Below are 27,969 nucleotides of genomic sequence, written 5' to 3'. Positions count from 1 at the left end.
GTTATCACCGCTATGATTCGTTGCCACGCATTGTAATTAACCTATGTTTGTATGAAAGCATAGACAGTTTTCTAAAAACTAATAATATTCCTAGAAAAAATCGCAAAGTTTTGCTTGCAAGTTGTCCACTCTGTTGATAGTTTACTAACAGACTAACACTCGTTAGCAAAGCGGCGCAAATGTGTTGTCTAATTTGCCGACCTTCCTTCTTCCCTTAATAAGGAAAAATACAAAGAGATGGGCTCGGCTCAATTTGGAAAACTTTTTCATACTGTGCACTATGCAATGCATACATCTATGCGGGCTACGCAACCTACCTACAGGTTTCTTTTTAAGGGCGAAGAATTTCTAAAATAACAGCACAATACTGTTGTGACTATTCAGGTACCATCCAGGTGAAAAATAACACTAGAAAGTTTTCATTTGTGAGAGTGTCAAAAATCGCAAAATCTGCCAAACGCATTATAACATTTCGCCATTATAATGAACACTTCAATAATGTAGACTTATCTCGGACCGATTTTTTTGCGCGCTCGTTTTCAACAGAGCACATTAGTTTAAATCTTCTTGCATTCCGTAAAGATTACTTTAACCTGATGGTTGTAAGCATCCCTTCAACTGAGATGACATCACGATTTCGAGGAAATCGGTGACCTTCGTCGTGTATGCCTGCCGGATGCACTCAGTACGCTGTTACTGTACGCGCTTCGTACCGAATAGCAGATAACGCTGTGCACGCGCATCTATCAGTAAAGGCGGGAGCTGATGAGCTATGAAGAAAGAGTAAAAGTACCAGACGACCCTGACGATCGTGCCGTTTACAATTGATGTACTCTTCTCTTAGCCATAGAGACCGCCTTTTCTACCTCAATCAGGTTCTTTATGAGGAAGAATTGCTGCTAGTGTCTGGTAGTTTCTCCTTTCTCTCATTTCTATATAATAGGACGACGCCTCCAGCTGAAGAAGAGAATGTTACACGAGGAATAAAGGTCACCTACTATACGATTCACTTTCATCGGCGGCCTGCGTGCGTGTATAAAAGATGGCCATTCTTGGAATCATCTTCACACTTCTCTCAACTGTATTCAGAAGAGCAGCACAACAATCCCAACTAGTAAAATGAAATTCGTAAGTGTTACTTGTATTTAAGTAAATATTTAAATTGATTCTATCGTATACTAACAATTATTTTCTTTCGCTGCACGGCCAGATCATTGCTCTTGCTTTCTTGGCCGTGGCCCTTGCTGCACCTCAAGGAGATAAGAAGCCCATCGAAATTGTGTCATCCAACAGCGAAATGAACGCCGATGGCAGTTACTCCTTCAAGTAAGTAGACCTTCAATGCCAAGTTCGATAGACACAACTCAATGGTCAAATTTATACCTCACAGTTTTGAGAGCGCCGATGGCACCAAGGTCTCCGAAAGCGGCAGCCAGAAACAAGTTGGACCTAAACCAGAGGATATCGGTACCGTCTCCAAGGGATCCTACTCCTACACCTCCCCCGATGGCGTTGTTATCACTGTCAACTGGACCGCTGATGAGAATGGATTCCAAGCCACCGGTGACCATTTGCCAACTCCTCCTCCCATGCCCGAGCACGTCGTAAAGATGCTCGCTGACTTGAAGGCTGCCGGTGTTCTGTAAGCAATTCATCTAGAGTTTCGCTTCGTATGTACATAACGCCAAAAAAGTCTTCTTCGAGCAAACACACAACATCAGCTAGTTGCGCTTGTATCATATACCAATTCCCTTGTACGCGATTGAGAAATAAAAATTAATTTGTATTCATAAAACGTTTCATGACTGCTTATCTGGGGTTATTATTATAGTGTCGTTAGTGGCTTCCTTCAAAACAACTGACGGCCTAGAATATCAAGTATGTCTTTTTAAAAATTCGTTTTTCCAATTAGTTTAAAAGCCAATAGAAAATTTGAGGCAAATCAAGGAGATTGAATACTGTTCGTTGTCGTATTCATTAGCTTCACATTGTAGCTAACCTAACAATGTTTTTTTTTTGTGACATTCATTCTCATTGATTCAGTTATATTAACGTCATTCGACTATTCGTTGTTGTAGTCAGATAATCTGTTCTATATTTACACCAACATATTCAATCCATGGTATACAATATTAAACGACTGAATTAACATGTTTGTAAAATGATAAAACTTTCATTCCATAAATATAGCAGGGGATACATTGAAATAATTTCTGTCGTCAACCAAGAATTACATTTTAATAGATCTTGAAGCCCTTTCCGTTGAAAGGAATGTGAACTGGGGCAACGGGGAGTTCGTATTCGTGGACGGGGGCGACGGGGAGAACGTATTCGTGGACAGGGGCAACTGGGAGTTCGTAAACATGGACGGGAGCAACGGGCAAGTGGTCACCTTTGGGTTGGAATCCAGCGTTATCAGCGGCCCAGGTCAAAGTAAATTTCTCGCCTTCAGGGGAAACCCAGTAAGAAGATCCCTTGTTGGTGTTGCCAAAGACTTCCGCGGTGTATTCCTTGCCGTAGTCATCGACCGTAGTGACGGTGAATTTCTTCTGCTCCTGGGCTTCCTCACGGGTGGTGTAGTCAGACTGGGCGTAGCTATGATATCATACAAATTACGAGGTTTCTTTTAGCATTTAACAGAGGTATGAGCAGCAACAGAGAGAGCTGTAAGTGAAAACGTAAAAACATACTTCCACTTTCCGCTGCCATCAACGTTACGCTCATCGGATTGGCCGGTGACGGTGATCTCCGGGTATTTGTAGTCCTTCTCGTACGTCTTTTCGTTCGGTTTGTAGCTGGACGGAGCGGCGGCAGCAATGGCCAAGACAGCAGCGATAACAAACTATTGGAAAATTATTAAGTTTAAATATAGTAGATCAGTTTGAAATGTAAACTGCAGTTAAGCAGGAGCTAACAATGTTACTCCTTACCAGCTTCATGTTGAATTTGGTTAGTTTGCAGAATAACTGATGCTTTTGATGTGTTCAGCGGATGCTTATATAGTCCAGTGAAGGGCAAAATCTACTCAATCGGCTGACCCAATTGTTCTCAACAAATCACAAGATATAGATCCGTTCGACGAGGTCCGAACAAACCCTTCTCTTTGTCAGGCCAGTCTCGCTAAAGCGTTATGCATATCGTGAGTCGAAACGTAGTTTCTTGATTTTCCCATTAGGTGATAGCCCAACAAGGCTTGTTTATTTTTTTTTTCCAGTTAAAATTTTCTAAGGCTTTCTTTAGTCATTCACGCAAAATTAGTTTTAAATTCAGAAAGTCGACCATGTACAGAAATGGACTTGTCAAGTTTCCTCGCACGATTTGACTTCGGAGGGGCCAATCGGCTACGTATTGGCTCATGCATTAATTCTTATCGGGGAAGTTTTACTATCATCAACTGTATGTGTAATAGCATGAGAATATCCGTCCCTGCCGCAATGCTATGTTGTTACGAAAACCATTATCCAATTCATTACTAGCCATTGCAAGGTTATTACCATACCAATTTTTATTGTGATTTGAGAAATTACTTTATTGCGCAATGCCTAAGTTCGGGCTTTCCATTAACTTGTTTTTCATATTTTTGGTGCAATCTATTATAGTATCATTCCCATTTGTCATTTTGAATTTTTCTTTTCTAGTAACAGTTGAACGTGTTGCACATATTTTTTGTATCAGGTTACCGCCCCGCGTGATTTTACATGTTTTTTAAATCGTCTCACATTTATCATGTGGAATTTGGCACGTTGAGAATGAAGTACTTTGTCTCTGATTGTTTCTTTTAATGTACAAAAAAAAAATAAGTTATATAAGGCATACTTCGTGTTTATTTACAACAACGTATTCCATAAATACATAGCGTAGAATACATGGAAATAATTTATTGTCTTCAATTAAAAAGCTATGGTTTAATAGATCTTGAAGCCCTTTCCGTTGAAGGGAATGTGGACTGGGGCAACGGGGAGTTCGTATTCGTGGACGGGAGCGACGGGGAGAACGTATTCATGGACAGGGGCAACTGGGAGTTCGTAAACATGGACGGGAGCAACGGGCAAGTGGTCACCTTTGGGTTGGAATCCAGCGTTATCAGCGGCCCAGGTCAAAGTGAATTTCTCGCCTTCAGGGGAAACCCAGTAAGAAGATCCCTTGTTGGTGTTGCCAAAGACTTCCGCGGTGTATTCCTTGCCGTAGTCATCGACGGTAGTGACGGTGAATTTCTTTTGCTCCTGAGCTTCCTCACGGGTGGTGTAGTCAGACTGGGCGTAGCTATGACATCATGCAAATTACGCGATTTCTTTTAGCATTTAGCGGAGGTATGAATGGCAACAGAGAGAGCTGTAAGTGAAAACGTAAAAACATACTTCCACTTTCCGCTGCCATCAACGTTACGCTCGTCAGACTGGCCGGTGACGGTGATTTCGGGGTATTTGTAGTCCTTCTCGTACGTCTTTTCGTACGGCTTGTAGCTGGATGGAGCTGCGGCGGCAGCAGCGATGAGGACGGCGATGATGAACTGTACGAAATCAAGTTGAGTAGAAAACAATTTTGATAAAAACATAAGCAACCATGTGTAATTCAACTTTCAAAACTTGATAGTAAAAGATACTATATTGAGAATTGCATGCAGTGTAACTTACGAGTTTCATGTTTGGATCGTTCGGTTAGCTGTAAGCAACTGATACCTTTTGCCTTGGTCAACTTTTTATTTATACTAAATTGGAGCCAACAACACGTGTTCTAGTTTTCATATACACACCTGAATTTGAGATACTTTCGCGTAGGAATTCAAACATTCTCCATGACTATACGTTGATGAGATTTGCAGATAACCACCCATGGTATTTCCTATAGGCCATAAGCCTCATGCCACTGTTGCCTTCAGACACTATGCTATAGACGCTGTATATCATAGCTTTCCCTTTCATTTTTTTATTGATCTCAAACTCGTTTACGTTGGACTAAAACTGACCAATATCATTTTTATGCTTCTCATTTTTATTAATTACTAGACAACGTACAAGCTGTTGCAAATCATACATGCACAGGTAGTTTTTGGGGAGAGCTGTTTCAAAATGTTTGTCTTTTAACTTATTCTTGACACTCCGAATAATGTCTTCACATTGTTTTTCAGAAAATAGAAATCAATTCTCTTGACCGTAAATTCTAATAAAATTCTCGATAGAGAAAGGGTATCCATTATTGGTATTGCCAGATAAGAATGTTATCGATTCTAATCCACCGCCTAGGTTTGTAGTATATAGGTAAAGTAAGGGCATACTGTATACTTTATTGTGGTGGACGGGAGAACAAAACTTGTTCGACTTATTAGAGACATAGCGAGCGCTTTTTAAAAAGTAGAATAACCTAGTTTGAATTATCATTTGATTCAATGCCACGACCCTTTCACTTGGCATATTATTTTTTCAAGTCCAAGAAAATTGTCGGTGATTTTTCAAACAACGGCTTGATCAAATGACATAGAATGAAACCTCATTAACTCGTCAGAAAGTAAGGCAAATTTTTTCGTGAATTTTTTTTTTGTTCCTTACACTGGCCGTGATAGATGGGCTAGTACGGACCAACTCCCAGTGATAAGAATTTTGCAGCGTAACTTGATTTTAACTATTGGAAAAGAACTAAAGAATAGATGGCTGGATCATGTAGAAATTTTTGAGCGAAAGTGAATTTTATTGTAACCCAGTTTATTGCGATTCACAGCGTATGGAAATTTCGCTTGAAGTTATTAGTAGGCTAGACCACGTATAAAACAATTTGGACATGGCCTTTTAGTGTTAGAAAACGACGTACGCAGATTTCAACCACCTTTGATTTTCATTTTTGCTTGACCTGTTTGTATTGGCTGAATTCTTGCCATATATGGACATTGCTTTTGACACGTAGTGTATTGAGTCTTCCAGGAATTGCTATTACGACGCTATAGACGTGCATTGTTTATTGCTGTTCTCCACTGGCAGCTGACGATAATTTGAAAAGAGTAAAAGTACAAGTCGACCCTGAAAAGTCGTAGAATTTGCAATTACAATAAACAGCGTCTTCCCATCTTCATGGCCTAAAATAAGATTCCTGCTTGAGGAAGATATTGCTGTTGCTGGCCACCAATTTCTCCTTTCGCTCATCTCCATACGATGCGACGCCTCTAACTAAAGAAGAGAATGTATGCAGTGGAGGTCTCGCAACCCCTTTCACACGTGTGGCTTTGTAAAATATAAAAGATGGTTCGAGTTGGAATCATCTTCACTCTCTTCTCTTCACTGTCTCCAGTTAAGCAGCAGAACGTTCCAATACCTTAAAAAATGAAATTCGTAAGTTGCATTTCAGTTTTCTTACAGTTAAAATTTTGACTTCTATGTTATTTGCAATTTAATTTTGATTTTAATTTAACGCAATATTTGCGTTTTAATTTTTGCAATGACAGATCATTGCTCTTGCTTTCTTGGCCGTGGCACTTGCTGCACCTCAAGGAGATAAGAAGCCCATCGAAATTGTGTCATCCAACAGCGAAATGAACGCCGATGGCAGTTACTCCTTCAAGTAAGTAGACCTTCAATGCCAAGTTCGATAGACACAACTCAATGGTCAAATTTATACCTCACAGTTTTGAGAGCGCCGATGGCACCAAGGTCTCCGAAAGCGGCAGCCAGAAACAAGTTGGACCTAAACCAGAGGATATCGGTACCGTCTCCAAGGGATCCTACTCCTACACCTCCCCCGATGGCGTTGTTATCACTGTCAACTGGACCGCTGATGAGAACGGATTCCAAGCCACCGGTGACCATTTGCCAACTCCTCCCCCCATGCCCGAACACGTCGTAAAGATGCTCGCTGACTTGAAGGCTGCTGGTGTTCTGTAAGCATTCCAATTTCAGGATTCACTTGTACGTATGTTCATACTGCCCACGATTTCTTACACTTCCCTGATAAATACAGCATACATTTGCCGTGCTTGTATCATACAACAATATACTCTTATGAAAGTAAGCGCGTAAATTTTTACTGCATTTAGTCTTTTTTTTTTATTTTTTTTTTTAAATCTTGGTCGGAGAGATATATATCTAGGAAGAAGAACGGCCTAGTAAACATGATGATCATTCTGGGATTTTCCGGTCATTCTCAAAGTAGATTGGCAAAATATGTATAAGCAGCTTTAGCATTTAACTCTTTTGAAAATGATTTCAAGTCAAGCAATTCCCAAAGTCGTAATAGTATCACACAGCACACTTTATTTAAATAATTAAACCATGCCTTTTATTTTTCGAACAAATCACAGTGAAACGTCATGATCGAAAGAAAGACTGTAGCCTTGCTGTTTCTTCATGATATCCAACTTGGTCAAGATTTCCTTGACTATTAACCTGCTGTCGTGACTGACATCACACGCTGCTACGTTTTTGGCAAAGAAAGACTTGATTTGAGTGCCCTGCGCTAAATACGCCCGAAGCACGCCGATGCAGTGGTGTATTCTATCAGCCGGATCCCAAGGTGGGCGACAGCTTTTCATGTAATGAAACAAACAGGTTTTTAGGGCGTAAGATGATGGGCTTGTCTTTCGTTGGATGGTATGTTCCGCACCATCTCGATGAGGATTCTTCCGATGGTTAGCCATCAGAACGAAGAATTTAAGGAGGCGGAGCACTTGAGAGACATCCGGAAAACACGACTGATGGAGGAAGACGTCACGTTCTAACACGAAATGCGACACTTTCCATCGACCTCGTTCATTGCGCCTGTACGGGACCAAATGTCGTTCCCATACTTCGTTCTGCCGAGCATTTAATTTGCACAACACGTCGGGTAAATGAGGTGCTCCAGTGTCTTGAAAGGGACCACCGGGCAAACCAGTCAAAGTAACAACCAAACTCAAATCGATACTGATTTTCAGCGGCTTATCTCGTCGTCCACGATAGATAAACGTCAATGTCACGCATGTCTCAGAAAGAGAAACGACTGGATGGAAAAACCGGACGTTCCATATTCGACTGCTAGCTTCTTCGATAAGCGATTTGTAATAGAACAATAGACGGCCCGAGCTGATACCGTAGTCGGTGTAAAAGGCATCGACTTCTGCATCTTCTTTAGCAAAAACGACAGCGACATCTGCACTGCTGCCTGATTCTTGTGCTAATGCTGAGAAATGTTTCAACGGGATGCCGAAATCGAATTCACTGGCCGCAAGGATATCACTTCGTTCAGCCCAACTGCCGTATTCGATCAGTGGTTCGCTTTCGAAACGGTCGTCTAGCTCTCGTATGGTATCTATCAGACTATTCAAATATTTCCGAACGTGTCGAAAGATGATGCACCAACGGCACGAATGAAGGCACTGCCAGTGAGAATGTTCGCTCAAGTAAAATTCCACTTCGTCCAAACTGAGTTTATCTTTTTGCCAAGCACTGGCCATCCATCGCCAATTATCTGGTTCAGGAACTGGTTTCAGGTCGTGTTCTGACGATACTATCGAGCACGATCGAAGAGGGATGAGTTTCTCCTGGATGGATGGTACGAATTTTGTGAATTTCACTCGTCGGATTGGTTTGCTGATGGTTTCGGATTCATTTTGGTTGTAAACAAAGAATTTGTCAAACTGCCATGTTGGCTGACACTGGGGGCACAGCGTTGTTGAATTGTAACCCACTTCATTCAGGTAATCCGCAGCTGATTTGCCCTTGTCGCAGTGGCACTGATAAACACTTTTTTCACTAAAATAGTACGTCCATTCCTGACATCCGAGTTTGGCCATGTTCAACACGGATTCATCGTTCCACACTAAACTTTGCCAGTCGGAACGGTGATGGGACATCATCCATGTACACGTCGAATGGAAATCTCCGCAAGGATTGAAAAGCATTAGTTCTAATGCGTGGAGTTTTTTGTAAGTTTGGCAATGGATGTCAACACCATTCTCGACGAGTAACTGGAAAATAGGCAGCAATTTGCCCCGTTGACTGTAATAGCGGCACAGAATATGAAGGACGTTCCAACCTTCTAAATCTCTGGATTCCAAGTTGATCTTGTGACGAATCATCAGGTGAAAAAATTGAATGAGATCGGTGCCCTGATAGAATCGAGCCAGATAGTGAAGCACATTCCAACCTTCCAAGTCGGTGGCTTGGACGTTCACTCCATTTTCTAGAAGTAATTCCATGATGGGCAATAGTTCTTTTGACTGATTGAATCGTGCTAGGTAATGCAACACGCTCCAGCGTCTGCGATCGGTTACGTTCAAATCCACTTTGCTATCAGTCAATGCCTTGATCGAACGAATCAAACTAGGTGTCTGATTGAAACGGCACAGAATATGCAAAGCTCTGTTGCCATTGGCGTCGGTATCGTTTGCATTGGCTCCATGTACCAGCAAAAGACGGATCAGTTTGGCCAACGAATCGTTTTGGTTCTTCCAGCACACCCAAAGAAGAATAGTCCATCCATTGCTACGGCTGTTCACATCTGCGCCACCACGAAGCAGACTTGCCACCCGGTTCAAATTGACAGGCTCGTGAGCCGATTTCTTGCAAAGCGACCATAATTCATGGTCTTTCTAAATGTGGGCAAAGTTTGTAATAAGAAACTTAAACGTTCTGTAGGTATTGTAAAAAAATTACTGTACTTTGTTTTCTGGTTGCTGAGTAGTGGCCATTTCAACAGCTTAGCTGAACTATTTACACTATAACAATAAGATAGCCCTAGTTTTCAATGCCAAGTCAGAAATCTGACTCGTATGGAAAGTCAAGCGCACTTTCCTGGTGGCGGCTGACTTGCAAGTTGCTTCATAGTAAAATTATAATTTTTTTTGTTAAATTGCATATCATGAGTATTTACTCATAGCTTAAGCCGTTGTATTTATCTATGATTAACCTTGCATGCGCGTCACAGTTGCAGGAGCAAATAAAGATCGACGCTAATATACATGACAGGATACGCCACGTTTTCGGCGTTTATCAAAACGAGTAATAAACTTGCATCATGTTATAAGCTACATAAGAAACGCCCCGTATTTTCTTTGTTTTCTTCACAAAAATTTTCCTTATCGAATTTTGCTCCGTTGATTTGATGTTGAGTGTTGACAGAAAACAATTGTGTCGCTCTTAACGTCTGTCCACTGGTGAGCAGCTGACCAGTTTAATTTGAAAAAGTTGGCAACAATATGAGTAGGGACAAACTATGTGAACAAAGAATCATCGGCATTTTTTTATTTACGGGGAAAGTTCAAAGAATATCACAAGCACCGCTACTTGCCAAGACTTGTTAGCCAACTACGGCATCGGCAACGGCAAATATCAAGTTAGCAAATAGCAACAAAACAAATACACAAACTTGTCTCAGGATGCTGTTTATCCTATTTTTATTGATTGTAGCCTGACTTCTTAAATTTAGCTTAATGGCTGCCGTATAGTTTTGGCGTCTCAACTTTGTTCGTCTTTTATTCATTAATGACCAAACATATTGAGACAAAAACTTGACAAGACAGTTAGCTCGTTTATTGTCGAGTAAGTTGTGAAAAAAATTCATCCATCTTCGTTTTAAACAACAAAAGTCGAGACTGAATGCACTCCTCGCAACGAATTCATTGCTTTTGCTTCTGACAGAACTGTCATTTCCTTGAAGTTTTTTCATTTGATAATTTAAATATTTTGTTGTTGTGGCAGGCTGTTGCTGCTAGATTTTATAAAAGCAGAATTTAACTGCTAAGGAATCTCAGGAATGTCAAAACGTCCAGCAGAAGACTCTCAGACTGGAGGCAGCTCTGGCCCTCAGTACAAAAAGGTTCAGTTTGAACCCATCAGGCTAGGTGCAATTTCTTCTTTGGAAGAAATGGACATGAAGGTTCTTCAGTTTCAAAATAAAAAACTATCTCAGGTAAAAATCAGATATAATTGCTTTAGTTCACAGTGTAACCTTTACATGTCACAGCGTTTGGAACTGAGGCAAAGAACAGAAGCAGAGTTGCGACAAAGGATTGAGCAGCTGGAGAAGCGTCAAATGCAAGATGATGCTGTACTAAATGTCATTAACCGTTATTGGAATCAACTGAATGAAGATGTCAGAATTCTTTTACAAAGATTTGATGCTGAAACTGCTGATGAAAATGAAAGCAAAAGTACAAAACATGACAGTTTTATAGTTCTCAGAATACTCAGGATTCTTATTGCTATACTTATTAGATGAAAGTGAAGCTACAACATCATTTCTTGCATTGCTTTCTACCTGGGACAAGGATGAACTTGATGAAAAACTTGCCAACCGAGTTTTAGTATCACAACGGGCTGTTGCAAAGCTAATTAGGGCTTTTGACAGACTTCTGCAAAGAAATGAAAAAGTTACACAAGCCCTAAAAGGAGAATCTGATAATAGTTAGTCATACATTAGCTGATTATTTTTCAAGTGGTTGAACTTTTTTTTTTCCAGGTGAAGTTGCCAATCTAGAAGAAGCTATCAAGCAGGTTAATACTGAAATTCAAGCAGAAAACAGCAATCTCCATGTACTGAATACTTCCCTTCATGAAAAAAACCATGCCATTTCTTTGAAGGTAAATTTTGCTTCATTTCTAACTCTTTGCAGTTACCACAACATCCTTTTTTGCTTTAGTTGAAAGAGATGCAGGAGCAACTAACGGCAAAAGAAACTGAAGCCGCGGAGTTGCAAAACCGAGTCGATGATTTAGAATATGAATTGCAAAAACGCAGACATCGAGCCGATTCGTTGGAAAATCACCTGGGAGAGGCACTTGAAAAAATTAAAGTTCTTCAGCAACAAGCTGGTGTTCAAGTGGAAGCCGAGAAATCTTCCGGTAGCAAAGTGGTCTCAGTTTCCCAGAAAAAGGTGCTGAAATGTTTTGTTTGAAAAGTGAGTTGGCAAGCATTACTGAAGTTATATTAAAACAGATGGAAGATCAACATAAAGAATTGGAAGAACAGAGAGAGATGGCCACAAATCGTTTAGCTGAACTTGATCGTCTTCATCAGAATCACAGAGATGTATTGCAGCAACTAGAACACCTTAAGATGGATGTAATACCGCTTAACTTTCCATATGATTTGTTAAAATTTACGAAACAATTTTCGTTTATGTTTTAGATTCGCCAGTTGCCTGAGTCCGTAGTTGTAGAGACTACCGAATACAAGTGCCTGCAGTCGCAGTTTTCAGTGCTTTATAATGATTCCATGGGCCTCAAAACACAGTTGGACGAGGCTCGTCAACAGTGGCACACGGCGAAAAATGCTCATCTTCGCCAAATCGAGTTGATGGAGGTAATTTTAAACCATATTGTGTTTACCCTCCTATTTGCCTTTACCAAATATGCTCTTTTATTCCTCGCAGAGTGACGAATTATTAAGACAGAAACAATTGCGAACCGAGGTCATTCAATTAGAAGATATGCTGGCACAGGTGCGCAAGGAGTACGAAATGTTACGCATTGAATTCGAACAACAGCTGGCAGCTAATGAGCAAACGGGACCCATCAATCGCGAAATGCGCCATCTCATAACCTCACTGCAGAACCATAACCAACAGCTTAAGGGAGAGGTTCATCGCTATAGGAGGTCAGTATATGGGATGTATAGACACGTAAAATCCACCAAGGTCTTGCCGTCTAACCTTGAATTCTCCACCAATCACGGTGTCATTTGAGAAGGAAATATAGAGAAACGAGTGGGGAATTAGCCAAAACTAAAAGAGAATTAGAAGAAACTCATGCCAAGGTACAAGCGTTGCAAGAAATACGAGATGCTCGTGACGCAGACGCTGCCGCGCAACGTGAAGCAGCCGAAAACGCTGATGCTTCAGATTCTATGGGTCTCCCTGGCGATGTGATTGACCCAAGCCTCGTCAAAGATGATCCGGAAATCAAAAGAGAACCAGATGATGACTCTGCCGCAGATGATTCAAAAGATGATGGTGACATTAAAAAGGAAAAATGTGACATTAAAAAAGATTTGTCCGATACCAAACCAGATCCTGCTGTTTTGGCTGCAGCTGCGGCCAAGATAAAAGAACAGAAAAATGCTGAAGCTGAAGTTGTTCGTGATCTAAAAGCCCAGCTTAAGTATGTTGATTACGATTAATGAAGTTACAAGTTTAAAATTACGTTTGGTTTTATTATTTTCTTGTTGTATACTTTGCAGAAAAGCGCACATTGATCAAAGGGAAATGAAGCTTCTACTAGATATGTACAAAGGTGTTGGCAAAGAGACTCGAGACAAGACCCAGCTGATGGCCGCTGAGCGGAAAGCACGTCTCGAGATAGATGATCTCAAACAACAGTTGAAAAAGATGCAGGCTAGTTCCGAGAGCAAACGTGAGGAACGCAAACGTTTAGCCGATGACGAGGCTGTACGCAAGATTCGTTCTCTTGAAGAGGGCGTTCACCAGTTACAAAAGCAAGTGGCAGCGCAGAAACAAGAAGAAGAAGCGTTGCTGAACGAAATGGAGGTAACTGGTCAGGCTTTTGAGGACATGCAAGAACAAAACTCTCGCCTCATACAACAGCTGCGTGAAAAAGATGACGCCAATTTTAAACTCATGTCGGAGAGAATCAAAGCCCAACAAGTGCACAAACTCCAAAGAGAGGAGAAGGACATGCTCGTCGAACAGGTTGATTTCGTTAAAAGTCAATTTTAAAAAACATTTACTCTTAATTGGTATCATATTTTGTTCTAAAGGTTTCGACGTTGAATATGCAAGTGGAGGCTCAGAACCAAGTCGTTCGCCGACTGGAAGAAAAAGAACGTTTACTCCAGAGTAGCATTTCCTGTGCTGAAAAAGAGCTGATGCTTAGACAACAGGCCATGGAAATGCACAAACGCAAAGCTATCGAGAGCGCCCAATCAGCCGCTGATCTTAAACTTCATTTAGGTACTGCTTTCATATTCTGTTTAAATTCAAGGCCGTCCCGTAATTCGTATATTGTGTATGGGTGTCTTCTGTCTATAGAGAAATACCATTCTCAGATGAAAGAAGCCCAACAAGTAGTGGCTGAAAAGACGGGCACGCTTGAAGCGGAAGCGTACAAGACACGTCGGTTGTACGAAGAACTTGCCCAGTTGAAACGTCGTGTTGAGCGTCTTAAAAAGATAGAAGCAGCTGGCACGGCCGACGAAGTTCTTCGGGAAGAGCTACGTGAATACAAGGATACACTAACGTGTCCTTCGTGTAAAGTGACGCGTAAAGACGCTGTCCTCACCAAATGTTTCCACGTTTTCTGTTTTGATTGCCTCCGGACACGCTACGAGACTAGACAAAGAAAGTGTCCTAAATGCAATGCTGCTTTTGGAGCAAATGACTATCATAGACTCTATTTGTCGTGATAAAACCAGAGGATTCAAAATGCACCGTTCCACTTTTGTATGTCCAATTTTGTTTCATTGCTAGAAAATAAAAATACATTGACGTTTCATTCTAGAATATCGTTCCAGAGTTAAGATAGTTTGCCAAAAAGAAAAAGGGATTAAGGGAACTGGGTTAGAAATCTTAACCATTTTTCGAATATTCACAGAAAGCTGTGCGTCGAAACGATTAATGTTCGACTGTAGCAATTGTTTAAATCACTAATGAAAAGGGCAATGGTACTCAAATGAAATTTTTCATTGTGTCAATGCTTTCCTCACAAGTTGGACATGTGCCACACGTTAACGTTGTTTTTTGTTCGTTTTTGTTTTTTGGTTCGTCTTCACCTTTTTCTACTCTAATTCCGTTGAGAAACCTATCAGACAGGTTCTACTACACCGGCTCGTATTGCCATAGGGGAAACATCTAGAAGACAAGAGGCAAAGTTTTAATTGAATTGTCTATTGTGAATAGAAATTCAAATTGTAATTAACTAAAATATGTTTTCTATTAGTGAAGACAAGGAGCTTTACCACTGAACAGCTTGAGAGATGAATATGATCCATCGAAAGTCTTCCATTTAAGAACAATCAGTTCCATAGCCAAAGTAGGGTGGGAAACCTCATAATTGTCGTCTGCATACGACGTGGAGGTGGAAAAATTATTTTGGTTAATCGTACGAGTTGAAAGGCAGCCTGTAGTATCGACTGCGACAGTGTAAACTGATTCATTGTTAATTCTAATTGAAGTGATATGTAAACTACTGTCGTGCTGAACGGACAAAGGTACAACGTGAGTCACCAAAATGTGAGTTACCATTACCGTTACTGCCAAGACAAACAATGTTCCCCTTCGGCAAAGTTTCGTGAAGTCCACAGGATTCAAAGAAAAGGGACATTGCATAAATGTGTTCGACAGGCACCCGTCGTCTAGAGTGAGCGTCACGATTTTCACTTAACCTCCTTCTATTTATATTTAAGGGACAGCAATGTGACCTCCTTTTAGTTTTTCCTGTTTTTTCCATTGTTATTAGCTTTGAGGCGAGCTAGATATTGCTAAAAGACGAGTGTCATCGTGCTGAACAAGCTAATGCTGTGGTCACGTTAGTCACTTGTCTTCCTCAAACACATCCAAAAGGAGAATATCTCGAGCTCCGACATCCGTAAAGAAAGAAAGTCTGTTGTCATAAAATTGTATTTTAGCCTTCTGTCGACCGAGATAATTTATCGATAATGTTAGGGAAAATTGCTCTCCTGCTCTGCCTCGTGCTCACCGCCCTAGCCATTCCTCGTAAGTAATGTATTTCCTGTTTTCCAATGTACACCCATGTGCATAGCCAATGTCTATTTTGGCTATGCTACTTTGTTTTAATAACAAGTGTTTGGCAATGCGGATGCAGTTGATCTAACTTATCGCAAATGTCCTATCACTGTCAGGTCCAAACGTTCCAGAAGGATCAGAGAACGACGTCTCCATTTGTTCGCTACCCCCAGTCAGCCAGGGCACGAAGAAATGCCGAGGTTTCTTCCCACGCTGGACTTACGACGCCAAAACAAAATCATGCACAGGGTTTTTGTATGGCGGTTGCGGAGGCACTGAAAATCTGTTCCAAACTGAATTCGCCTGTCTGGCAAGATGCAATAAACAGGGTAAGCAGTAACATCAACGCTCCATTTCCTACTTTGAAACTATTAATCGTGAACTTCCCGTTTCAATTCAAAACCTTTTCTAAAGGACTAGAGAAACTTATCAAACGAAGTAATCCCAAATCACGCTGCATGCAACCAAAAGCCGAAGGTCTTTGTCGGGCAGTCATTCCGAGTTTCTTTTTTGACGTGCAAACTGGCAAGTGCACGCTTTTCGATTTTAGCGGTTGTCATGGTAACGACAACAGATTCGCCACGGAAGAGGAATGTGAGCAGGCATGTTACCACTACCCAACGTATTGGCAAGATACTCGCAATCCGCCTTCAACGTTTAATCCCACCGGAGTAACTACCTTAGGTACATTAAGCGTACTAATCTTCCTCTATGTCACTGATCTGAATGACTTACGCTGTCCCAACTTACTCTGATGTTTGCGTTTTCTTGTTTTTTCGGTTTGATTTTAGGTAGCGACCATGGAGATGTTCATCAAGAAACCCTGGATGTTTGTTCGCTACGTACTGTAAATCCAGGGCCAAAGAGGTGCAAAATCAATACTCAAGGGCGCTGGACGTACAACAGCAAGACAGGAAGATGCGATCACTTCGAGTACATACCTTGTTCCAGCGTTGATCCACCGAATTTATTCTTAAACGAATTCGCTTGTCTGGCCAGATGCAATGAACAAGGTAGACCTCTAAAATTATTTTCTGGGGAGAAATATTTTTTGAATTTTGGTAAACCATTTAGGACTGAAGAAGCTGATTGATTCAAGTGATCCTTCGTCGCCCTGTATGCAGACAAAAGCTGCTGGCAATTGCCGACTTTTCATTCCTAGATTCTTCTTTGATAAGCAAACTGGAACGTGCGCGTCGTTCATATACACTGGTTGCGGTGGTAACGACAACAACTTCAAGTCGCAGGAGGAATGCTACCTCAAGTGTAACAATAATGGCTCACTAGAAGAATCCGACTCAGTTACGGTCAATTATGCTGCAGGTAACATTTCGTAACTTAAAAGTGTTTTGTCCTATTCGTTCAACGTAGAAGATCCTTTAACACAATGACGTTGCAGTGCGTTAGATTTTGATCCACCTCCGGGTTTTGCTCTTTCTAGGTACAGCTAATGTTGAAGTCGTTGAAGCTTGATCATGCCAGGCTTTCCTTGATCGCATCTTCTTTAAGTCTCCAGTTACAGTTATTTTTCCAGGAATTGAACTGATTGACAGAACCGACGATACTATAGAAATGAAAGTCGAACAACCGTGAGCTTGCTGGTCGTTAGACTATTTTTCACTATGTATAATAACTTGTTATAATTCATTTTTATTTTGGTAAAATTGTAATGGTTGGAAACCATAGTTTCTTAGATAAATGTATTCTGGCTGCCTTTACCAAGCGATTGCATGAAACTTGTATTGCTGTCTGATTATTAATGAATTTACAGGCTGAACTCACTCACCATCCCAAGCTGAAGTAGATAACGGTTTGATTAAAATGTAAATATCAATATTCAAAAACGAAAAAAGGTCTCATGAGATCATACTGTCTGATGAACACGTGACAGCTACAACTCATTCAACGGTGTTCCTCATTTTGAGCATTTTTGGTACTTAAAGAATGGCGCTTTCATTCCCAGTTTAATGAGGCTGATTTCGCAGAGTTTCGACAAACCAACAAACAAAGCATCTTGCAGCGATGGCATACAATCCTACGCGTGCGCTGAAGACAGTTTTTTTTCTTTTCACAACCTTAGGTGAAATAATAACATAAATTTGAAAAAAAAACAAAGACATTTGTTTACTAAACTATCCCTACGAAGTGTTGGACTGTCTAGTTATCATTTTTTAGTATTATCAGTTTGGAATCGTTTTTACGTTGCCAGTTGACAATTTCACTCGAAAGGTAACAGCTGGCGTAGCTGAACGTTTTGTCCCCAACACACACGTCAATGCAACGCACGCAACTACCGAAGCGCCAGAACATAACGTTTTTTGGTTCACGTGTCCAAATGTCCTAGAAAAAGTGAACAATTGAACCCAAAGGTCTGCCACACAGTCACTCAAATCATTCTCTTGTGGTGATCGGTTGAAGTTCCTTGGAAAGTAAAGCTTTCACGTTCACGACCTGATCTGACAAAATATTAGATATGATTTTTAAATCAAAACAAATGTCAGAATTTATTTGGGGACTTGCGACACAAGCACACAAGGTCATTTCCTATTTCTCTTTGCAAATTTTACCCGTGATGGTGGATATACTTACATCTACAGGAATTGTTTTAAATTTGAAAAATACTACGCACACCTCCTCTAGTGAAAATTATAGGATTTACGCCAAATATAGGAGATTAATTCAATCAAACTCAGCCTTTGCCTCAGCCATTTTTACCGCAGGTGATCTCCTATCCTTTATTCTTATTTTCTTTCCATGTCACGACAGTGCGTTGTTGCATGTGTAAAAACTTGGGGGTTATGGAACGGAAAAAATCCTTGATGTGAAAAGGCTGTTTGGGGCGTTTTCTCTCCCAACCCATCACATTTTCTTATTTTCCAGATATCACAGAACTTGTGCATTTGCAGTTCTGGCGTTGTTCCGTGCAGTTACCACTGCTATTACAACAGGAAATTATTTTGGCCTATTTCTCTTAACGTTTAAAGATATTTTTGAAACCGGGTACGACGTCAGCAAATAGGTAAGACAGTAAACCGTTCCTTAACCACCACGCTAACCCGTGTTTATGCGTATCGTATTTACACAACGATTTAATAAAGCGTAGCATACACACCTGAACCAGATTTCATTCCCAAACTGCATCGGTCACTGCACTTCAACAGACGTTAGATCCTACGCCTACACCTCCCGCGATGGCGTTTTTTTTACAACTGGAACCTGCGAAATGGATATCGATACCATTTCCAGCCTACTCTTTCCTCTCCTGCGATGGTGTTCTAACTTTTAACGGGCCGCTGATGAGAAGGGGTTGTAAGCCACTGGTACCCATCTGTCCAATCTTCTCCCCATGCCGGAGAGATAGATCTAAGTATTACACTAATTCTAGTACGAACTGTTTAATGCTTGAACAATCCAACTCGCTATTACTTGAATAGTCTTTCACACAATCCTATTTCTCGTGGCTGCGATGTCAGGCCACGGATTATAGCATAGAATATTTGTTCTACAATGGAACACATCATTTAAATTAAGTTTTAAGGATTCATTAAGCCCTGCATTTGTGATACAATCAGCGGACATACGCACGTTAGACCTAAAGCTATCAGTAACCAGCGTGAAGCATTTCATCTCTTTGAAAATGAGGACGATGCCATAACCGGTGAATTCGATAAAGTAAATGGTCTCTAACCAAAACCACGTTCCAGTTCCAAGTTTTTCCTGGAAAATGTGGAGTCGTTTCATCCTTTTTTTCTTTCTGTACTCCGACGTTGCGTTGTCACAGTGGAAATTTTGGGGTATTGAACGAAACAAATTCCATAGTGAGAAAGGCATTTGTCGTTTTAGTATGTTTCGATCATCGAAATTCTTTATGTTGAGTAAGGTAATGCTCTAGTCATTGAATTTCGCGGAAACAGCCGTTTAAAGATTTGTTTCTGTTTATATACTTTTTTGTTGTCACATTATGCATACGATATAATCCTGAACCGGATTTCATTCCAGAACTTTCATTCACTTGAGCAGATGTAGCCTACATTTCTGTCGCATGTTTTTGAGTCGTCGGCATTGGCTGTTTGTCACCGCTTGTTTTTATACGCCACACGTCTAAAACAGATGTTTACATCGTTTTTTTTTTTAACACTGGTTCATGTCATTGGGTACAGTTTAGACGTCAATCCTTCTATGTGAAATTAGTACATAAAACAATGGAGACTCGATAGCTAAGCCAGAACATCACTCGACATCATCACTCACGTAAAGAAGCATTCTAAAAAATGCTGCGTCAAGTAGCAATCCTTCTTTTCACGTCGCTTTATTTACCTTTTAACGGACTCAAATGAATAAAACTGTGAAATGAGACCAGTAATGTTCACCATCATGTTTTACAGGCTGAGACTCAAGAGACCCACTTGGACGAGTTCCCTAACGTGACTCTTACCTTTAACTGCACTAATCGTCCATTTGGATTTTACGCCGATCAAGATTTTGCGTGCAGGCTCTACCATTTTTGCGACACGTACGGTCGCCGTATTAATTACATGTGCGGGTCCGGAACTGCTTTCCACCAGCGATACGGCTTCTGCGATAAGATCCATAACTTTGACTGCAAAGAAGCTATCAAGTGGTATTTTTCTCAGCCTTATGTCAATGCTCCAGCTCCCTCAGGGCCTTTTGTTCTTCCCGGACCCGTATTATATCCATCAAACTGCCTTGACCTATCCTTTACGCCTTACACTCTCGCCAGTTTTGGGAATTTAGTGTGGTCTAGGCATTCGAATAACGAGCATGCGGAATCTTGGCGAGTAGCCAAATACAAAAGTTAAATTGCCTTTTCAGCCTTTTTATTGAGTTGTCGCGCAACGTACGTGTTACAGCCACGAACTATACGTTACGGATACTCTCCCTATTCCAGAGTTTTCGCAATAAATAAGTGATCCACTGTTCTTTTATTTCTGCGTAAAGTCCTTTTCATTTTCAGTAAATTCAATATTAGTTACGTGGGTTTGGTTGAAAATGTCATAGACCCTACAGTCTATTAAAAACAAAGGATTAAATACAATTCATTTATAGCACTCGTTTTTTAAATGGTGGGTGTTAATAAAAAATATTCGATTGGATGAAATTAACGTTGGGATCGAATTTTGTGGAAACGGAACGGTTTTTTTTTTCGGCCAAAGAACTGAAAAATTAGAAGGTATTGCCTTCATATTACCGACCGAATCCAAACAGATGATGACGAACAAGACTAAAGTCAATCCCAGGATAAAATTTCGAGAAAAAAAACAAACAAGTAACGAACGGAAATTATTTCTTACTCCTCTTTTTAATTGGTACCCGTGATGGCGGATATATTAAGACTTCAGTCATTGAATAGTAGAGTATGTATGCCATTTAGAAGAGCTTACATTTTATTTAATTGAACTCAGACTTTGCCTCACTGCACTGCGATTCTTACCGCAGGTGATCTCCTATCCTTCATTCTCAGTTTCTTTCCATGTCGTAAAATTGCGTTGTTGCCGGTCTAAAAGTTTGGGGTTATGGAACGAAAAATTCGATGGAGTAAACAGGTCATTTTCTTAGAATTAGCTGAAGTGGGCCGTTTTCTCTCTCTTCTCAGTCTGTTTTCATCTTTAACACCGAACGTTTGCATTTCCAGTTTTTGGCATTGCTCCGGGGAAGTTACCAGTGCTATTGCGATAGGATATTTATTGTTTCTGCCCTACTATTAAGCATCTTTAAATTCAATTTTAAAAAGGAAACTACGTCATTTCACGCAGTTGACTCGTGCACGCAACGGCCAATGACCTCGCCAACGCACGTAAATATGGCAGTGAGCACACACATTCAACCAGTCTCGGTCGTGATAAATAGTTTTAGAAACTGTGAACGTTGAGCCCGACAGTGTGTAGCACAGTCACATACTAAATGTGTTCGTGGATGTCCTATGTATCGCAACGATTTCATTATACACAGGGTGCGTTCCTGAACTGGATTTCATTCCGGAAATGCGTCGTTCACCTCACTTCAACAGATGTCATTCCTAGTGCAATGTTTTGATTCGTCACCGTCAGCTATCGCTCGTTGGTAACGCCACCCGTTTCAGAAAGGTGACTGTACACACTTGCATCGTTTGCACGCACTCCATTCTGTCATGTGCTACAGTCTTTGCGTCAATTCATTTGAACAGAATCTGTATATAAAACAACGAAGAATCGACAGCAAAAACCGAAGTTCCTAACGACACAATTTGACATCATCGCTCACATAAAATAGCATTTTCAATTAAACATTAAAATGGTAAGTCTGGCATCCGTCACATACTCCATACTTATAACTCAACACTAACTCAATGCACCAAAGGTTAATTTGAATGTACGCCATTTTTAGTAAAAATTCTTTTGCTCGATTCAGTACGGTAGGATGAGCGTATTCCTGAGTCTTTTAGTCTTCGCATGTGCTATTCCAATCCACCTGCGCGAACTTGAGAATGTTCCCGTTTTCGTTGTCGACGAAATCGCTGTTGAAGAAGGAGTTCTCTCCAACCGTGTCTATTTACCTACACCTCCTCCAATTCCTGAACATAGATCTAAGTATGAAAACAATTCTATTTGAATTTTTTTTTTAATGCTTCGACGTTCCAACTTGTTATTGACATAATATAAGCGTAGCATATCACGTAACGATTTACCTATTATCCAGCATTAAATTTTAATTGTTTTCGTCGCTTGATATGCTACGAAAGGTCAAAAGAAGCAAGCAGAGGGTCGTACTCCCGCCTATCTCAGAATAAACCTGGTATATACCTGACAATTTTGTTTTCCTCAGGAACAGCGGCAGCCAGAACCAAGCTATTGCCCTACTCCGAAACGGTGCGAATAGGACCCTGCCCCAAATAGATCGGGAAGCTTTTTCATTGATTCGATGCGGGGATTTTATTTTTGGTGCAGTGATTTCGGTGATCGGTGCGGTGATTTCGATGCTCGTTTCCATCCCCGATTTCAATGCAAGGCCACCCCAGTTAACATTCCCCGATTAGACCCTTATACCTACGCTTTCTCCTCTCAATCTTTCCTATATCTACCGCGAAATTTACCTTTTTCTTCTCTTTTTCCTTATGAAAGATTATTTATTTTACCAATCTGAGACTATTTACAAACTACACACATCCTCAGCACTTTAAAAAATATGTATTATACACACATATCTATTTCTAATATATTACATTATTAATATTACATTATTGTTTATATCATATTTAGGTATTTTATTTATGTATGCGTTTAGATCATAAATTGAAGCTGATACGAACATTTCCATAATAAATAATGGAGGCAAAGTCACTGACAAGACGACCCCCATTGGCTGGAGCGGTGCTTTCGGTGTAGCACCGGTACTAGCACTGAACCGCACCTGAAAAAAAAAAATCCTGGCACCAAACTTCCTCGATTCTCTTTTTTTCGGGGAGGGAATGCGGTGTTCCCGATTTGAGACGGGGCCGAGCCCTAGGTACGAGGTCCATTAAAATTGTGCCATCTAGCAGACAAAATAAGCGGCGTTGGCAGTTACGATTACATGTAAGTAGACTTTAAATGCCAATTTTGACAAACCATACTGAATGCCCAAATTTTATCTTCCGACCTTTGAGAGCACTACGACTCGGATTCATGTTTGCCCCAGAAAATGTAGGGTCATTCCAGCCCTGAAAAACATGGATTGCATAAGCGACGCAGTTTCTGTTTTCATTTCTACGCGTACAACTGTTCTTTTCCTATTTAAAAATTCAATATTAATTCGTTAAACTTGTAAGAAAATGGCACAAATATTTTAAACAGGGAGCAAAAACAATGTATTCCAACCTCTCATTTTTTCTTAATGGCCTATATGGGAACAATAATGTTCGATTCAATGGATAGGACCTTGCCACTGAATTTTGTGGAGACGGACATTTAAGGGTTTGTAATTCAGCCTTAAGAAACATACCTTCTTCTTAATCACTGTCATTGCAATATCATTCTCATGAAGTGATCACTTCCAGTTTGCAGACTGAATCAGTGAACAATCTGAAAACCACAAGATCTTTAACTAATTAAAGTCACTGTTTAATTTTTTTCTTTGTATAAATGAGAATAGGACAAGCCTAAGGATTTACATCGTGACGTGCAAACAGAAGGCTGAGAAATCGATGAGCCGGACGAGGACAAATATCCTTCAAATATTCCTTTTTGCAAGTAGTACGCTTAATGGCGACGTCCTTGGACATAGGCTACTGATATTGTCCTATAACGACAGAAAACGCTTCCGGCAGTGAATGATTATCCATTAATATGATCTTAAATTCCGTTTTTTTTTTCCAAACCTATCCTTTGCTTCTCTACGCCCCCATACAGCAAATGATCTCCTCTCCTCCACTCATTTTCGACGTTACGTTTTACAGAAGTAGAAATAGGAGTGCTGTAGTAGCCTATCAGTAATGGGTTCCCATCACATCGTCTCAGGATATCAAACGATGCATGTTCTCTGTCTAGTATTGGTCTTTTTAAGTTGTGCCATTTGTGAGAAGAGGATATTGATGGTTGCTTCAATCGCAGTTCAATGTCTCCTTAATGGAAATGTTTAGTTGAAAAAAGGTGATGTCGGAAGTGGATGTTACTAAATGTTTTCAAAGAACGGTTAGGGTGACGTCTTGTGTGGTAGCCAGGTTGATTGCAGTGCTTCAAGGAGAAATGCCTTCAGCAAGCGAATGTCAAGGTAATTTCTTTTCGTTGTTCACCTAATAGTGTTTACGCAAATCGTTGAGACAAATCATTTCTTACTTGACCACAGCTATCGAGCAACACCCTTCGTCTTGAAGCGAAGGTTGTTTCCCCAGTTATTGCATTAAATTAAAGGGTAGCTTTTTACTATAAGATTTTTGCTTTACAGATCTTTAACATAATTTGGTACCAGATTTAAGAATGCTCTTATGTCATGAGTGTTAAAGATCGATGTAATAAGTTTTGTATTGATTAGAGTTTTGCTCTTAAAATTTGATTTAAAAATTCCTTTCTTTACTGCGAATCAAAAGATACACAAGTTTATTGGAATAGATTTCACAGAAACGATTTCTCTTTTCTGGAAAAATGGTTGAAAGTGCATGCATGAATGAATGAATTATTGTCAAACGAGAAGCCTCGTGAAAGAAATGTATAACATTGAAGGTTGTTTACATATTGTTTAAACAATTTTTGAAGCACGAAAAAGAAAAGTATTCCAACCTCTCCAAGCCGAACAAGAATGAGTTTTACAGTCTAGTGAAAAGAAATCAATAGAAAGCTGGATATGACGGTCAGGAGCATAATGTTACGATCGCGTCTGAAAGTAATGGTAGAATAAGGTTATGGTCAGTAGGAAAGATTCCAAGTGGTTTTTCCGTGAAACTCATTAGCATATAAAATTACGGAGAATGTGCCTATTCGAAAGGGCATCAAGTGGGGTGTGTGTTAGCTAAAACTAGAGCGTGTCTTACAGCTTTCATCGTAGGTATAAATACATAGTTGTCCGAGGCAAAAGACATCAGTTACTTGCAGCTAACCAAAGTATCCAACCATGAAATTCGTAAGTCACTCATGCCCATTACTAAAACATCTGACTTTTCACATTTTTACAACAAAAAAATAACCTCGCAAATTTGACCTCTAAAGTTAATCGTCGCCGTCCTCATCGCCACTGCGGCCGCAGTTCCATCCAGCTACAAATCGTATGAAAAGACGTACGAGAAAGACTACAAATACCCCGAAATCACAGTTACCGGCCAATCCGACGAGCGTAACGTTGATGGCAGCGGAAAGTGGAAGTATGTTCTTACATTTTTCACTCACAAATCTTTCTGTTAGAATTCATACCTCCGCTAAGTGCTAAAAGAAACCTCGTTATTTATATGATATCATAGCTACGCCCAGTCTGACTACACCACCCGTGAGGAAGCCCAGGAGCAGAAGAAATTCACCGTCACTACCGTCGATGACTACGGCAAGGAATACACCGCGGAAGTCTTTGGCAACACCAACAAGGGATCTTCTTACTGGGTTTCCCCTGAAGGCGAGAAATTCACTTTGACCTGGGCCGCTGATAACGCTGGATTCCAACCCAAAGGTGACCACTTGCCCGTTGCCCCCGTCCATGTTTACGAACTCCCAGTTGCCCCTGTCCATGAATACGTTCTCCCCGTCGCTCCCGTCCACGAATACGAACTCCCCGTTGCCCCAGTTCACATTCCCTTCAACGGAAAGGGCTTCAAGATCTATTAAACCAAAATTTTTTTATTGAAAACAATAAATTATTTCAACAAACTCTATGCGCACTTCTATGCTACGTATTTATATGGAATGCGTTGTTGTACAGTATATAAGCACAAAGTATGGATTTTTGTTCTACTTTAAAAGAGGCAATCAGAGATAAGGTAATCAATTCTCAATACACCAACTGACAGATGATGAAATATGTGAGAAATTCAAAATATTTGAAACTCCATTCTACAGTTCTATGCGATAAGCTGACACAAAGCGTCTTTGAGACACGTTCAATTATCGCTAAACATTGAAAATTCAATACTATTTAATAGTGATGTCAGCTGGAACACAGTTTACTAAAATAATTGATAACAAGTAAACAGAGATGAAGTATAAAAATTGCACACATTTAAAGTAATTTCGCAAACCCCAATAACAATTGGGTACTTATGGTACTATCGCCCAGTTATGAATTAAGTAAAAGTTTTTGTTGCAGACTAACATTGCGGCATTGAAAGGGCATTTTTAAGCCATTGCGCAGGGTCACTGTTAGTATTACTTCTCCGGTAAGAATCAAGTCATAAGCGGATAGGTAGCAGGCGGTTCCTCCTGAAGTCAAATCGTACTTAAAAACTTGACGGGTCCATCTGTAAATGTTAGATTTAATGAATTTAACACCAGGTTTTGCGTGAAAGATTAAGGTAGGCCCTTACACCATACTATATACAGAAAAAAAAAATCGAACATCGAATCAAAACTGGGCTATTACCTAATTTGAAAATCAAAAGATTTATGTTTTAACTAATGATATGCATGACGCTTAGCGAGACGGGACTGACAAAGAGAAGGGTTTTCTCGGACCTCACCGAACGAAACTTTATCTTGCTGAGATTCGTCTAGTACAAATAGGTCAGTCGATCGTATAGATTGTTCCCTTCACCGGACTATATAAGCACACACTTGCCACACCAGAAGCATCAGTTATCCTGCAAACTAACCGAATTCAACATGAAACTGGTAAAGAGTAACATTGTTAGCTCCTGTTTAACTTGCAATTCAAACTGATCTACTATGTTTAAACTTAATAATTTTCCCATAGTTTGTTATCGCTGCTGTCTTGGCAATTGCTGCCGCCGCTCCGTCCAGCTACAAACCATACGAAAAGACGTACGAGAAGGACTCCAAATACCCCGAAATCACCGTCACCGGCCAATCTGACGAGCGTAACGTTGATGGCAGTGGAAAGTGGAAGTATGTTTTTACGTTTTCACTTACAGCTCTCTCTGTTGCCATTCATACCTCCGCAAAGTGCTAAAAGAAATCGCGCAATTTGTATATCAAAGCTACGCCCAGTCTGACTACACCACCCGTGAGGAAGCCCAGGAGCAAAAGAAATTCACCGTCACTACCGTCGATGACTACGGCAAGGAATACACCGCGGAAGTCTTTGGCAACACCAACAAGGGATCTTCTTACTGGGTTTCCCCTGAAGGCGAGAAATTCACTTTGACCTGGGCTGCTGATAACGCTGGATTCCAACCCAAAGGTGACCACTTGCCCGTTGCTCCCGTCCATGTTTACGAACTCCCAGTTGCTCCCGTCCACGAATACGTTCTCCCCGTCGCCCCCGTCCACGAATACGAACTCCCCGTTGCCCCAGTTCACATTCCCTTCAACGGAAAGGGCTTCAAAATTTATTAAAGAATAATTCTTTGACAGAAGCACATAAATTATTTCAATGTATTCTGTGCACTTTTTATGGAATGCATCGTTGTAAATAAACTCATAGAATATCTTACACACTATGGATTGTATTCTACAATCCGGCAACACAAGGATTTAAGGACATAACACCGATGTCAACATTCGTAGAGAATAGCTTCAGTTTGTGACTCAGTACAACTATTTTCTTCAACTAAAACTCCAGAAGTGTGGTTTTGGTGGAATTTGAATGTACCTGCCAGTATCAGTGTGTATGGTCGTCAATTTCTTACCTGGCAACATCCTCTTATGCCATTTCGTTACTACTACGTGTATTCAGTT

The 27,969-nt window shown here is 40.5% G+C and overlaps 9 protein-coding genes and 1 long non-coding RNA gene across 13 annotated transcripts; 6 read left to right on the top strand and 4 right to left on the bottom strand.

Annotated features, from left to right (window-relative positions):
- Window positions 1-978: 978 nt before the first annotated feature.
- LOC123466254 (endocuticle structural glycoprotein SgAbd-3-like) lies at window positions 979-6,996 on the top strand. Of its 3 annotated transcripts, none has more exons than XM_045169583.1 (3): window positions 979-1,128; window positions 1,211-1,326; window positions 1,391-1,795. In XM_045169583.1, the coding sequence occupies exons 1-3, from the start codon at window positions 1,120-1,122 to the stop codon at window positions 1,644-1,646; spliced, it is 381 nt and encodes a 126-aa protein (XP_045025518.1). In that variant the 5' UTR covers window positions 979-1,119; the 3' UTR covers window positions 1,647-1,795. The 3 variants fall into 3 exon arrangements, with proteins under 3 accessions (XP_045025518.1, XP_045025519.1, XP_045025517.1); XM_045169584.1 differs by lacking the exons at window positions 1,211-1,326; window positions 1,391-1,795 and adding exons at window positions 6,434-6,549; window positions 6,614-6,996 and having other exon boundaries at window positions 1,017-1,128; XM_045169582.1 differs by lacking the exons at window positions 979-1,128; window positions 1,211-1,326; window positions 1,391-1,795 and adding exons at window positions 6,179-6,320; window positions 6,434-6,549; window positions 6,614-6,996.
- Window positions 2,073-3,083, bottom strand: LOC123470051 (larval cuticle protein 65Ag1-like). The gene is made up of 3 exons (XM_045169580.1): window positions 2,931-3,083; window positions 2,691-2,842; window positions 2,073-2,595 (listed from the first exon to the last, which is right to left on the bottom strand). The coding sequence occupies exons 1-3, from the start codon at window positions 2,937-2,939 to the stop codon at window positions 2,238-2,240; spliced, it is 519 nt and encodes a 172-aa protein (XP_045025515.1). The 5' UTR covers window positions 2,940-3,083; the 3' UTR covers window positions 2,073-2,237.
- Window positions 3,807-4,743, bottom strand: LOC116915827 (cuticle protein CP14.6). Its single transcript, XM_032920961.2, has 3 exons — window positions 4,635-4,743; window positions 4,359-4,510; window positions 3,807-4,263 (listed from the first exon to the last, which is right to left on the bottom strand). The coding sequence occupies exons 1-3, from the start codon at window positions 4,641-4,643 to the stop codon at window positions 3,906-3,908; spliced, it is 519 nt and encodes a 172-aa protein (XP_032776852.1). The 5' UTR covers window positions 4,644-4,743; the 3' UTR covers window positions 3,807-3,905.
- Window positions 6,997-7,218: 222 nt separating the features above from the next.
- On the bottom strand, window positions 7,219-9,775 carry LOC123470049. The gene is made up of 2 exons (XM_045169578.1): window positions 9,623-9,775; window positions 7,219-9,553 (listed from the first exon to the last, which is right to left on the bottom strand). Exons 1-2 carry the CDS (start codon window positions 9,650-9,652, stop codon window positions 7,280-7,282), a joined length of 2,304 nt encoding a protein of 767 aa, XP_045025513.1. The 5' UTR covers window positions 9,653-9,775; the 3' UTR covers window positions 7,219-7,279.
- Window positions 9,776-10,342: 567 nt separating this feature from the next.
- On the top strand, window positions 10,343-14,419 carry LOC123470048 (E3 ubiquitin-protein ligase Bre1-like). Of its 2 annotated transcripts, none has more exons than XM_045169577.1 (13): window positions 10,343-10,502; window positions 10,662-10,872; window positions 10,927-11,113; window positions 11,178-11,366; window positions 11,422-11,543; window positions 11,603-11,836; window positions 11,899-12,024; window positions 12,091-12,264; window positions 12,335-12,558; window positions 12,651-13,061; window positions 13,141-13,609; window positions 13,678-13,870; window positions 13,949-14,419. In XM_045169577.1, the coding sequence occupies exons 2-13, from the start codon at window positions 10,717-10,719 to the stop codon at window positions 14,320-14,322; spliced, it is 2,859 nt and encodes a 952-aa protein (XP_045025512.1). In that variant the 5' UTR covers window positions 10,343-10,502; window positions 10,662-10,716; the 3' UTR covers window positions 14,323-14,419. The 2 variants fall into 2 exon arrangements, with proteins under 2 accessions (XP_045025512.1, XP_045025511.1); XM_045169576.1 differs by having other exon boundaries at window positions 12,648-13,061.
- Window positions 14,345-15,016, bottom strand: LOC123470054. The gene is made up of 2 exons (XR_006643469.1): window positions 14,875-15,016; window positions 14,345-14,767 (listed from the first exon to the last, which is right to left on the bottom strand). It is a non-coding gene; the product is annotated as an uncharacterized LOC123470054 (long non-coding RNA).
- Window positions 15,017-15,152: 136 nt separating this feature from the next.
- On the top strand, window positions 15,153-17,442 carry LOC123470050 (papilin-like). Its single transcript, XM_045169579.1, has 7 exons — window positions 15,153-15,275; window positions 15,347-15,631; window positions 15,778-15,990; window positions 16,076-16,345; window positions 16,453-16,674; window positions 16,736-16,984; window positions 17,103-17,442. Exons 2-7 carry the CDS (start codon window positions 15,574-15,576, stop codon window positions 17,132-17,134), a joined length of 1,044 nt encoding a protein of 347 aa, XP_045025514.1. The 5' UTR covers window positions 15,153-15,275; window positions 15,347-15,573; the 3' UTR covers window positions 17,135-17,442.
- A 3,791-nt stretch (window positions 17,443-21,233) lies between these two features.
- LOC123470053 lies at window positions 21,234-23,503 on the top strand. The gene is made up of 4 exons (XM_045169585.1): window positions 21,234-21,955; window positions 22,070-22,248; window positions 22,484-22,620; window positions 22,943-23,503. The coding sequence occupies exons 1-4, from the start codon at window positions 21,953-21,955 to the stop codon at window positions 22,975-22,977; spliced, it is 354 nt and encodes a 117-aa protein (XP_045025520.1). The 5' UTR covers window positions 21,234-21,952; the 3' UTR covers window positions 22,978-23,503.
- Window positions 23,504-25,101: 1,598 nt separating this feature from the next.
- LOC123470052 (larval cuticle protein 65Ag1-like) lies at window positions 25,102-25,986 on the top strand. The gene is made up of 3 exons (XM_045169581.1): window positions 25,102-25,252; window positions 25,339-25,490; window positions 25,587-25,986. The coding sequence occupies exons 1-3, from the start codon at window positions 25,244-25,246 to the stop codon at window positions 25,942-25,944; spliced, it is 519 nt and encodes a 172-aa protein (XP_045025516.1). The 5' UTR covers window positions 25,102-25,243; the 3' UTR covers window positions 25,945-25,986.
- Window positions 25,987-26,919: 933 nt separating this feature from the next.
- Window positions 26,920-27,724, top strand: LOC116915828 (larval cuticle protein 65Ag1). The gene is made up of 3 exons (XM_032920962.2): window positions 26,920-26,943; window positions 27,026-27,177; window positions 27,270-27,724. The coding sequence occupies exons 1-3, from the start codon at window positions 26,935-26,937 to the stop codon at window positions 27,625-27,627; spliced, it is 519 nt and encodes a 172-aa protein (XP_032776853.1). The 5' UTR covers window positions 26,920-26,934; the 3' UTR covers window positions 27,628-27,724.
- Window positions 27,725-27,969: the final 245 nt, after the last annotated feature.

This window comes from Daphnia magna, linkage group LG2 (assembly GCF_020631705.1).
Source record: "Daphnia magna isolate NIES linkage group LG2, ASM2063170v1.1, whole genome shotgun sequence".
Taxonomy (NCBI): domain Eukaryota; kingdom Metazoa; phylum Arthropoda; class Branchiopoda; order Diplostraca; family Daphniidae; genus Daphnia; species Daphnia magna.
The sequence above is the reverse complement of the archived record's forward strand: the minus strand, read 5'-3'. Positions and strand labels throughout refer to the sequence as shown.